General features: G+C 42.2%; 1 protein-coding gene across 3 annotated transcripts in view; it reads right to left on the reverse strand.

Moving 5' to 3' along the window:
• The window catches only part of edem3 (ER degradation enhancer, mannosidase alpha-like 3), a 77,153-nt gene extending 66,543 nt beyond the window's left edge, over positions 1 to 10,610 (reverse strand). For 2 of the 3 annotated variants that reach the window (XM_060830293.1, XM_060830291.1), the window contains exon 1: positions 10,314 to 10,595. In XM_060830293.1, coding sequence (XP_060686276.1) covers positions 10,314 to 10,504 — 191 coding nt within the window. In that variant the 5' untranslated portion in view covers positions 10,505 to 10,595. Of the gene's footprint in view, positions 1 to 10,313 lie in introns of all 3 variants that reach the window. The other variant, XM_060830294.1, reaches the window with a different exon arrangement.
• Positions 10,611 to 13,144: the final 2,534 nt, after the last annotated feature.

The raw sequence follows: 13,144 nt of genomic DNA on the forward strand, positions 1-13,144 counted from the left end.
TTTAAATCTGAAATTCCTTCTTCTGATATCTCCAGCTCCTTCTTTCCTCATTTAAGATATTCTTTTAAAACCAATATCTTTATCTAAATTCTTAGCCATCTTCCCCAATATCTCACTATAGAGCGGAGTACAAAAGATTGTTTAAGGCTCTTCTGGCACAGTGGTAGCCAAGGGGTCTGGGTTCAAGTTCTGCCTACTCTGGGGGCATTTAATTACGCCTCTGTAACTGATTGGTTAGAAGATACTTAAAACAGTGTTCAAAATGCTCCGGCCTAGTTAAAAAGACTGCACCTCTATTCTTCCTACCAAAGTGCATAACCGCACATATTCCCAAACTTTATTCCACCTGCTGCTACTTTGCCCCCACTCTCCTAGCCTAAGTTCTTCTAAAGCTTCCCCGTTTCCTCAACACTGTCTGCTCTTATCTTTGTGTCATCTGAAAACTTATTAACAATGGCCTCAGTTCCTTCATCTAGATCGTTAATTTAGAATGTGAATAGTTGTGGTCCTACACTGACCTTTGCAGCAATCACCAGCTACCATCCTGAAAAATGAACCCTTTATCCTCATTCTCTGTCCCCTGTCAGTCAGCCAATCCTCAATTCATGCCAGTACCGTGACTTAACACCATGGGCTCTTATCAACGAGGTAAAAACAATGACTGCAGATGCTGGAAACCAGATTCTGGATTAGTGGTACTGGAAGAACACAGCAGTTCAGGCAACATCCAAGGAGCAGCGAAATCGACGTTTCGGGCAAAAGGCCCAGGACCTCCATGTCCTCAGCTGAGTGGGAAGGGGAGTTGAAATGTTGAGCCATGGGGCGGTGTGGTTGATTGGTGGGGGTGTCCCGAAGATGTTCCCTAAAGCGCTCTGCTAGGAGGCGTCCAGTCTCCCCAATGTAGAGGAGACCGCATCGGGAGCAACGGATACAATAAATGATATTAGTGGATGTGCAGGTAAAACTTTGATGGATGTTGAAGGCTCCTTTAAGGCCTTGGATAGAGGTGAGGGAGGAGGTGTGGGCGCAGGTTTTACAGCTTCTGCGGTGGCAGGGGAAGGTGCCAGGATGGGAGGGTGGGTTGTAGGAGGGGCGTGGACCTGACCAGGTAGTCATGGGGGGAACGGTCTTTGCGGAAGGCGGAAAGGGGTGGGGAGAGAAATATATCCCTGGTGGTGGGGTCTTTTTGGAGGTGGCGGAAATGTCGACGGATCATTTGGTTTATGCGAAGGTTGGTAGGGTGGAAGGTGAGCACCAGGGGCGTTCTGTCCTTGTTACAGTTGGAGGGGTGGGGTCTGAGGGTGGAGGTGCGGGATTTGGATGAGATGCGTTGGAGGGCATCTTTAACCACGTGGGAAGAGAAATTGTGGTCTCTAAACTCCACCTCCTCCAAGACTTCCATTTCCCTGGCCCCCAACACCTCATCTTCACCATGGATATCCAATCCCTCTACATCTCCATCCGCCATGACCAGGGCCTCCAAGCCCTCAGTTTTTTTCTCTCCAGACGTCCCCAACAGTACCCTTCCACCGACACTCATTCGTTTGGCTGAACTGGTCCTCACCCTTAATTTTTCCTTCAAATCCTCCCACTTCTTCCAGACCAAAGGGGTAGCCATGGGCACATGTATGGGCCCCAGCTATGCCAGTCTCTTTGTTGGCTACGTAGAACAATTGATCTTCCGTAATTACAACGGCACCACTCCCCACCTCTTCCTCCGCTACATTGATGACTGCATTTGCGCCACCTCGTGCTCCCACAAGGAGGTTGAGCAATTCATCAACTTCATCAACACATTCCACCCTGACCTTAAATTTATCTGGACCATCTCTGACATCTCCCTCCCCTTCCTGAACCTCTCCATCTCCATTAATGACGACCGACGTGACACTGACATTTTTTACAAACCCACCAACTCCCACAGCTACCTGGATTACACCTCTTCCCACCCTACCTCTTGCAAAAAAATGCCATCCCGTATTCCCAATTCCTCCGCCTCCGCAGTTTCTGCTCCCAGGAGGACCAGTTCCACCACAGAACACACCAGATGGCCTCCTTCTTTAGACATCGCAATTTCCCTTCCCACGTGGTTAAAGATGCCCTCCAACGCATCTCATCCACATCCCGCACCTCCGCCCTCAGACTCCACTCCTCCAACTGTAACAAGGACAGAACGCCCCTGGTGCTCACCTTCCACCCTACCAACCTTCGCATAAACCAAATGATCCGTCGACATTTCCACCACCTCCAAAAAGACCCCACCACAAGGGAGATATTTCCCTCCCCACCCCTTTCCGCCTTCTGCAAGGGCCATTTTCCTCCGTGACTACCTGGTCAGGTCCACAGCCCCCCCACAACCCACCCTCCCATCCTGGCACCTTCCCTGCCACTGCAGACACTGTAAACCTGCGCCCACACCTCCTCCCTCACCTCTATCCAAGGCCCTAAAAGAGCCTTCCACATCCAAAGTTTTACCTGCACATCCACTAATATCATTTATTGTATCCGTTGCTCCCGATGCGGTCTCCTCTACATTGGGGAGACTGGACGCCTCCTAGCAGAGCGATTTAGGGAACATCTCCGGGACACCCGCACTGCCCCGTGGCCCAACATTTCACCTCCCCCTCCCACTCTGCCAAGGACATGGAGGTCCTGGGCCTCCTTCACTGCTGCTCCCTCACCACCAGACCCCTGGAGGAAGAACGCCTCATCTTCAGCCTCGGAATATTTCAACCCCAGGGCATCAATGTGGACTTCAACAGTTTCCTCATTTCCCCTTCCCCCACCCCACCCTAGTTCCAAACTTCCAGCTCAGCACTGTCCCCATGACTTGTCCAGACTTGTCCTACCTGCCTATCTCCTTTTCCACCTATCCACTGCACCCTCTCCTCCCTGACCTATCACCTTCATCCCCTCCCCCACTCACCCATTGTACTCTATGCTACTTTCTCCCCACCCCTACTCTCCTCTAGCTTATCTCTCCACGCTTCAGGCTCACTGCCTTTATTCCTGATGCAGGGCTTTTGCCCGAAACGTCGATTTCGCTGCTCCTTGGATGCTGCCTGAACTGCTGTGCTCTTCCAGCACCACTAATCCAGAACCATGGGTTCTTATCTTACTTAGCAGCATCCTGTACGCCACCTTAACAAAAGCCTACTGGAAATCCAAACAAGTCACATTCACTGGCTCTCCTTTGTCGAATTTGCTTGTTACCTTCTCAAAGAATATTATCTGTACACTGCCTAGTCTCAGGCTGGTGACCAAAATACTAAGATCTCGGACGAGAATGTAGCCAACAAAATTCACACATTCCCCTACAACAACAGCGTCCCATAGGAAAACAAAATTCAGAAAATTAATGGCATCGGTGCCCTAAGAAAATATAGGCTTTGATTCTGGTACAAGTGTATGGAGAATCAGTGCCACAATTTGTATTCTGACTCTCTTATACTATACAGCAGGGAGATGTACGGATGCAAGACTAGCTTTTGACACATGTAAAACAAAAAGGGAAAAAAAGTAGGTGGGCACCATGTATCCAAACAAAACAACAAAGAAGTATATTACATTTGATGAGGAAAAATAATGAAAGCATGAGCTACAATTAGCTGAATTGGATTGGAAAAATATTTTAAAAAAGATATGGCAACAAACAAAGTCTTTAAAAGAACTATTACATGGCTTACAGCAACTGTACATTTGTTCAGCATACAAAAACTCTAAAGTGGTCAGTCAACCGTGGCTGACAGAGGAAATTAAACATTGCATGCAATTAGAGAACCCATTATAAACGGGACCAGAAGTGATCATATATCTGAAGACTGGAAGTTTTTTTTTAAAAAAGACTACAGCAAAGGACAATTGTATTATTTCTAAAGTACCTGTTCTAAAATCATTTAAGCAATTCATCTCTGATCTGCCTTACCCCAAATTTTCCACCCATTTTCATATTAAAATCAATCTGTTCCACGATTTCATCAAATAAATTAAGATTTCATAAATCAGTGATTTAGAATGCATTTAAAAATTCTTAGTTCATATGTTTTAAAATTTGCCCTCCCACTGTGCCATTAGACATTGAATTTTTTTTTTACATCTGAAAGGTTACAGATGTGAAACATTAACTGATTTCCTCTCCACAGATGCTGGCGGATTGTGCTGAGTATTTTCAGCATTTTATGTATGAAGCACTTACTGCTGCACACGAGATAAAAATACACATTTTAAAAAAAGGTATTTAAAAGACGTGTTACTGTCATACAGACAACTGCTTTGTTCAATTTACAGGTCCCCATGGTGCTATATACTACAGAGAGTGGTGGTAGTGGAGAGAGTGAGAGAAAGAGCATGCAAGTGAGAGAGAGCCAACATTAACCCTTTAATTATCAATTCCTAAAAAGTTAAATGTAAATTATTGTATTTTTTGAGAAACCCTGATACAAATTGCTGCATTTTGTCTGTACAGTAATTCAAACAATTTATTGCCTGTGAAATATTTGGGACTTTGAAGAGATGAGATGCACAAAATAAATACAAGTTATTTCTCTCTCCTCTTATTACTTTACTGTATTTGTCCTTTGGGTAAATCATGAGAGTATGCATGGTTACCATTCTGTGATCATCTAAATAAAATTAAGAGTTAGCAGGAGATTTAAAAAACTATGAATGATAGAGCAACAACTTCTCACTCTGTTTTGCAAGAGTTGTAGCTTAGGTTGAGGTTTAGGGTGTAGGTTTGCTCACTGAGCTGTAGGTTTGATATCCAGACATTTCATTACCTGGCTAGGCAACATCAATGGCGACCTCCAAGTGAAACGAGGCTGTTGTCTCCTGCTTTCTATTTCTATGTTTGTCCTGGATGGGGTTCCTGAGGTTTGTGGTGATGTCATTTCCTGTTCGTTTTCTGAGGGGTTGATAGATCTAGATACCAGGCACTCCAACCACAACGCCATAAACAAACACAGATCTAGATACAATCTATCAATCCCTCAGGAAACGAACAGGAAATGACATCAGCACAAACCCCAGGAACCTCATCCAGGAGAAAGATATAAATAGAAAGCAGGAGACAACAGTTTCGCTTCACTTGGAGGTCGCCACTGATGATGTTACTTAGCCAGGTAATGAAACATCTGGATATCAAACCTACATCCTATTTTTTCACTCTGTGGAATGCACAAAAGCAATCTTTGTTTTGCAAACTATAGATTCTTAACATTAACTTCTTCAACAGATTATATTGTTTTCAGAGCCTTTTACATTTTTAAGCAATTTATACAGGACATAACTGTACACACCACCACTACTCTTTAGTGTAATTCCGTCCGAGAAAAAACAGTAAAGATATTGGTAGTCTATTGAAAATGCTGGTAATCACATCTGTTGTAGCTATAGGCAACACATCCGGAACTAGGCTTTTACAGCCAATAAAGCCATTAAAGGCTGAGATAATTCATTTGTACTTTGCAGCCATCCTCTCAGAGGTTTATTTGCCATAACAATTCCAATACTTAACCCTTTGAAATTTGAGAAAGCCACATCTTAACTGATTAATCTCCAAACTGTGCTCACCATTTTAGCATATGTAACACTAAGAGCACAGGAACTACATTTTGACATTTTTTCCACTATTAAGTACATCAATAAAACATGTAAACAGAAGTAATTTCTGAACACATTCCATGGACAAAAACAAAACCAATCCTAAAGTGCCATTCCGTCTTCCACAGTACACCACTTATGTTTTCGTGCATTCCACATTTATTGCTGGTGGGAGAGAAAGTAGCTTACTATTTATTGGACTATTAACTTAAAACTATTAATCAGAGGGAAATGGGTCTGAGTGGGATACTCTTCGGAAGGTCGGTGTGGGCTTGTTGGGCTGAAGGGCCTGTTTCCACACTGTAGGGCATCTAATCTAATCTAAAACTTGAGTGGCATGGACATTTCACAAAAATGAACAGGCTCCATATTTAAAAAAGAAATAAGCACAATACTGTTGGATAGTTTACATTATTAGAAAATTTTGTTTATTGATTTTGGAATGTACTGTCAGTTTCAAAACATTGCAGCAATCAATGGAGTTGAATACAATTTAACACAATCTAACAAGGACTCCCAAAAATGTGGAGTAGCAAAGTTGCTGAGTATGTTGCCTTTAATAACAGAACCAGCACTAGAGTTCATACCACAGTCAGTTAAATCAGTAAATTTGGTTTTAAATCAATAATCCTACTGCAACATTACCAAACTTTAAAATTCAACTTGAAATATTGAAGAAGCACAGAGTCTCAAAAGAATGAATAAGCATTATTAGTGATGTATGGACAAAGATGGTTACAAGACAAGTTTGGCAGGAAACAACAGAATTTAAATTGGCAACAGCAGATATAAACAGCAATTGGTGCTGAGCTGTAAGAGCTTTATTGTTTACATTGATGACCCTAGATGGGCACACTGAAGGAATGATATGAAAATTTGTGGATGAAACTAAGCTGCAAGGGAACTGAAACAAATATTCAACTGCTGCAAGTCAACTTCGATATGTTGAGACAACACATCAATATTTGGCAAACCATGTTTAAACTGAGAGAAAAAAAAAGTGTTAAGCATGTAACAAATTTAGCAGTAATTATATATAAACCTTACACCAAACTTAATTTAATCAAGAAGTGAAAGAAAAATCCATGTTATTGTGCATCACTCATGAAATGGTCATGACAAATAAACTGCAATAATAGCTAATAGAAACAGTCTTCTATATTCTACCCACAAGAAAGTTCATTGCAAAGCAAAAAGATACTATTTTGTTCTGGTTGGTTAAGGTATTGGTTATGCATTGATTAGAGTACAATGTCCAGTTTTGGTCTCACATGGCAGGAGATATTGAAGTTTTCAAGAGGATGTTAAAGAGAGAGTCACATTATTTCTTCACAATTTGAAATCCTTAACTATGCAAATAAGGTCAAAGAACTTGATTCCGTATACTTTGGATAATGGGATTTTTGTGGCATAGTGATTATGTCACTATCTCTGAGCCAGGACATCCAGGATCAAATTCTACCCTGTCCAGAGGTGAGTAATAACACTTCTGAAACAAGTTGATTTGAAAATAAGATGCTTTGGATGAATTCAAACAAAGAACAAGGACAGGAGGGGGGTGGGATTGGGGGGGCGGGGGGGGGCGGGATTGGGGGGGGCAGGGGGGGGGCATGTTTGTGGATTCTCCAAGAACAGGACAATGTTGAATCGTTAGAAGTTATTCTCTCAGGAATAGTAAGCCTGTGAAACAGGTTGCTAATTTTTGTACTTAAATGTAGATTAACTGCATTTTTGTTTTAAAGGGAAAGAGGTGAACCTGCTTCAGTCTAGGGCAGAAATCATGCTATACCAAAGGGAGGAATCTGTGATGCATGTCAAAGTCAGTGTGAATTCCTCAACTTAGTTTAAACTGCCGAAGGAGTTAGTGGAGTTTTCCAGGATCTATCCCATAATTAGCCTATTATTTTATCAGTCCTTTCACCTCTCTCATGAATTATCATTCACTAAGTGAATAAGGTCTGTACAGCTTATAAGGCATCACAGCCATGTCTGTCAGTTTAGATTAGCCAATTCGTCTTTAATGGTCCAAACAAAGGTGAAAAAAGCTTCAGTAATTTCAATAGTTAACACAAGAACATGTAGATTTAACTTCCCATTACAGTGATAATATTCCATTCATATTACAGAAAAAGGCTACAGGACCAACTGTATATGATATATAATCTATAGTCAAATGACTAAATGCCAGCTACTATCATTCAACTGACAATTTTGAAGTGTGACATGTATTATACTAAATTATTTGAAGCAGCTTTTAAATTGTAAGTGCTTCTTTAAACCATACGTGGAGGCATAAATACTTCATTTTACAAAGGAATTCTATCTGCAGATAATTTCATCAGTCAATACCAATTGTCCCCACAGATATTTGAACAAAATTACAGTGAACAGTCCAATAATGAAATCTAAATTTAAACAATTTGCTTGCAAATTTTCCTCATCCAATCATCATTACTTTCTCACATACCAGTTTACATCCAGCAAAAATGTCAATATAGCAAATCAGATTTTCACCATCTTTCATTCAACACCTTAACTATTAATTGTTTAAAATCAGGAAATATTGATGCAATGAGAAGCTGACATCAATGACCTAAAAACCTAAACATGAGGGGATGAATCAGGCAGAATAACATTAACTTAACTCCGTGCTTCTTTAGAGCTTCCTTTACAGCAAGGAACTTCAAAAATACAAAACCCCGCATATTTTAAAAATAATTTTGAAATGTTCCTATTTTTAAATTTGTAAAAATACCTAGTAGACCTAATACTTATTATTTTAGTTGCCCAACAGTAAAAGCCCCGTTCTTTAAAGATTATTTTCCCTACTGAATTTATTAAGACCTGGCACACAATATCTCCTTTTTTACCTTGTGCAAAATTACAAACTGTCCATTGCAATGAGTATATTTTCTTATTTCCTAATCCATACAACCATCTTTGAATAATGACAGCACTATTGTCGACAGAAACGTGAAAACTATCTAAACAATGGTCTCTGCTTTGATCCTTAAGAAATTTCAAAGTACTCTCAAGTCAGATTTTAGCAGGAGACAGTCATACTAACCACAATTCATTTTTGAAAAATGATACAACAGTACAGCACAGAACAGGCCCTTCAGCCCACGATGTTGTGCCAACCACTGATCCTCATGTATGCACCCTCAAATTTCTTTGACCATATGCATGTCCAGCAGTCTCTTAAATGACTTCAGAACTGATAGTAGCTAGGAAGACGTTGTGTGAGAAACTAAGCTCACACACTTCAATAATTTCAGTCCGAGACAAAAATCTGAATCAGTAGTGTCCTTTATTTTACTCTTGCAAGAGGGTGTGATGTCCATTGTCCACACACGGAATTCAATTAATACACGATATTTATATAATTGTTTTTTAAATTACATTGCTCCTCCCCGTTTACATCCTCCACTTCCCTAAGACTGGCACCCATTACTTCTGTTTATCTCTTGCCTTATTCGGCCTTGTCTGTGACAAAATGCTTATTTCTGGCCTCAAGGCCGTTTGACCTCATCCCACTGTGGGTCATTGTTAGACATATCCTTTCTTTACCATTATCTACTCCCTCCATCTGTGCCTTCCCCAACCATACTGATCCTTATGACCCTTTTAATTGGGGTTTGTTCCTGTGTTTCTGTAAAAGTGGGAAACAGATGTTTATACCTACCGTTTATACAGGCGTATCTAGCTTAACTGCCTCCCCTCACAGCATCTTATCTATTCGCTTGTAATATCTACCATTATTTTGCAGTCACGTTTCATTCTTGCATACAATGCTAGCTAATACAAAAAAACAATTATGTATTTCCTCCACATAGTTTCCATTCTTGTTGACTCAGCTCTTGGCTGAAACAATTACACACTGATGTAAGTTCATGTACTTTGTATAAGTAATTATAATTGCAGAAGTAACGCTACTTTACCTATATCCCACAACTGTTTTTGCACAGAGATATTCCATAAGATACACTTAGCATGAAAAACCTCTTGGAAGAGTCACTTTTTCATTAGATCAAAATCAAAAGAAATAAACCAGATTTTTTTTCTCTTCCCCCATTTAAAGTTCAAATGTCTAGTTGTGAACTAACCCCAAGCAGAAGGAAAACAGGAATTGCTGGAAAAGCTCAGCAAATACAGCAGCATCTGTGGATAGAAATCAGAGTTAAAGCTTCAGATCTGGTGGTGACCCTTCTTCAGAACTGATAGTAGCTAGGAAGAAGTTGTTTTATTTAATGCAGAAGATGGCCCCCGAAAGGGAGGAGTAAACAATAGGTGGAGAGAGAGAGACCAAAAACTGAAGAAAAGTTGGTCAGACTTGGAGAATGACTAGCTATTGATTGGTGATTATTCACGGCTAACGATGAGTTGTGTGTAATAACAGACCATGTGATAACAAGGCCAGATGTGAGACAGTTGGGGTTTGGACATAGAAGAAGGTGCCTCAAGCGCCAAAACCTGCTGATCACAATATTGAGTCCAGAAGACTGTAGAGTTCCCGAGCGAAAATTGAGGTGCTGTTCTTCCAGCCTGCACTGAGCTTCTCGAGAGGACTGCAGCAAGCCCGGGACAGAGATGTTGGCTGGGGAACAGGCTGGTGTGTTGAAGTGGCAAAAAAACCTGCCGATTTAGAAGGCACAGTTTTTGTACACATTGGTGCCGCGTCACGAGAAGGTGAAAGGGCGACATCTACCCACCTGAGTTGGCGTTTCTCCTCTTTCTCCATCGCGCCCACCATCCTCAGTCCAAGGCAGGACACAGCGAGCAGCAGCATCCACCCCAACAGGGCTGAGGGTGGGAACCTCTCTCTGTCACCTCCGATACCGCTCATCGGGCCGATTCTCACCACACACAGACACAAGCCAAAAACTCTACAGGAGCATCCCATTCACACACACACACAGCCAACTACTATAACGTCTCCAGCTCCCAATCCCACCTCTTCCTGGTCGTCGCCATCTTTAGGTGACGCTGGACAACTGACGTTGACAACTTCGCAGTCTCCGCCTCCTGGTCGTCCACAGAGCGACCGCTGATTGGTTCTGTGTCTGAGCGAGACGTCACGTCCGCACCTCCGCTAAGTGGTTTTCCATTGCTGTCAATCATTCCGTCTGACTGCGCCGATTGGCTGTTGCCCGCGCGATTGGAATGTGTCGCTTTGTGTCGCCCCGGTCGCTGATTGGCTGTGATTGTGAGCAGTGTATCATTTCCCGGCGTCGGAGCGAGGGAGCCGTCAGTTGTGGTCCAGCGGCAGCCCAATGAGAAGGAGGAGACGTCTATTAGAAATCCAGATAATGCAGGCATGACTCAGCTGGTGTTCTGGTAACATCTGTAGAGTGGGAAGCAAGAGTTAACATTTGACATCGATGGCCCTTCCTCCTGTTTTGGAGTGATTTGAAACAGAAGTAAACAAACCGGGAAAACATGATTTAGAGGTGTCGGTATTAGACTGGGGTGAACAACCTCAGTTTGTTCAATATATCGTTTCAGTTGCACGACACTGTAATCTTTTGATCTAAGTTCTGTCTAATGATGCTGCTCCACAGCTACCTGCTGAAGGAACAGCGCTCTGAAAGCTAGAACTTCCAAATAAATCTGTTCGACTATAACCTGCTGTTGTGTGATTTTTAACTTGAACCAGGAAAAGAGATGGGTACTAAAAACTTTTATAGATTCTTCTCCCCCTTAACTTTCTGCTGGCGCAAATCCATCTTTCAGTGTCAGTCCCCTTGTTGTGTATCCACAATACCACTGAACCTCCCATCATAACTCAGATTTTGCAATCTGAGAAAACATAAAGTATAGGAACCATATTCATCGATATGAAAGAGTCAGTAGACTCAAAACATTAATCCTACAGATGCTGTCAGACCTGCTGGGTTTTTCCAGCAGTTTCTGTTTATGGGCCAAATTCATAGATTCATCAGAGTGTATCAGTATTCTTATCTTTAACTGAATAAGTGCCAAGTCAGGGAAACAAAGCAAATGCAGAGAAATGTACTCGACTTATTTAAACCCGAGTGCCAAGGGAAACTAAATTTGAACTTCAGCTAGTGATTATAGAACCATAGAGATGTACAGCATGGAAACAGACCCTTCAGTCCAACTCCTCCATGCCAACCAGATATTCTGATCTGGTCAGATCTGAAAATGTGTTGCTGGAAAAGTGCAGCAGGTTAGGCAGCATCCAAGGAGCAGGAGAATCGACATTTCGGGCATGATCTGGTCAGCTAATCTAGTCCCACTTGCCATATCGCTCTAAACCCTTCCTATTCATATACCCATCCAGATGCCTTTTAAATGCTGTAATTGTACCAGCCTCCACCACTTCCTCTGGCAGCTAATTCCAGAAAAAATATTTTTTTTTCTTGAAAAGGTTGCCCCTTAGGTCCCTTTTATATCTTTTCCCCTCTCACCCTAAACCCATGCCTTCTAGTTCTAGACTTCCCCACCCCATGGAAAAGACCTTGTCTATCCTATCCATGCTCCTCATGATTTTATAAACCTCTATAAGATCACCCTCAGCCTCCGATGCTCCAAACAGCCCCAGCCTATTCAGGCTCTCCCTCACATCCTCCAACTTTGGCAACATCCTTGTAGATCCTTTCTGAACCCTTTCAAGTTTCACAACTTCGTTAGACACTGCATTTTCAGGAGATGAAAGTGAAAGGATGAATGCTGAATTGCTACTGTCTTTTAAGGAGAGTGAATCCAGTAATGAATGAACAGTGTATTGCTTTTCTCCTCCCCAGGCAGCCAGTGCACATGATGCTGAGGATGGCCAGAACTTTTTGCAGGAAATGATTGAATTCTCCAATCAGCAACAGAAAGAACAGCTGCCACCTCAAGCTGTTCAGATTACCTCCCACCCATTCCTTGGTACTTTCAGCTGGACCAGCACAGTTTGGCACAGAGCTTTCTAAAATTACCAGAAGGATATGGAGTCACTAAAATCGACTACAGAGTAAATGTTAATATATAATAATATACAATACTTGTGAGTTTTTCTTTAAAATGGTAAATTAGTCTACCATGCATTAAGTTGTCTTAAAGTAGTTGATTTATCAAAGAGTCAAAAAGTATAGCACTGGAAAAGCACAGCAGGTCAGGCAGCATCAGATTAGATTACTTACAGTGTGAAAACAGGCCCTTTGGCCCAACAAGTCCACACCAACCTGCCAAAGCGTAACCCACCCAGACCCATTCCCCTACATTTACCCCTGAACCTAATACTACGGGCAATTTAGCATGGCCAATTCACCTAACCTGCACATTTTTGGACTGTGGGAGGAAACCGGAGCACCCGGAGGAAACCCACACAGACACGGGGAGAATATGCAAACTCCACAGAGAGCTGCCTGAGGCGGGAATTGAACCCGGGTCTCTAGCGCTGTGAGGCAGCAGTGCTAGCCACCGTGCCACCCACTTTCCTGTTATTCACATTCCTGATGAAGAGCTTATGCTCGAAACATTGACTTTCTTCCTCCTCGGATGCTACCTGACCAGCTGTGCCTTTCCAGTGCCACAC

Source organism: Hemiscyllium ocellatum, chromosome 9 (assembly GCF_020745735.1).
Source record: "Hemiscyllium ocellatum isolate sHemOce1 chromosome 9, sHemOce1.pat.X.cur, whole genome shotgun sequence".
In the NCBI taxonomy this organism is placed as follows: Eukaryota; Metazoa; Chordata; class Chondrichthyes; order Orectolobiformes; family Hemiscylliidae; genus Hemiscyllium; species Hemiscyllium ocellatum.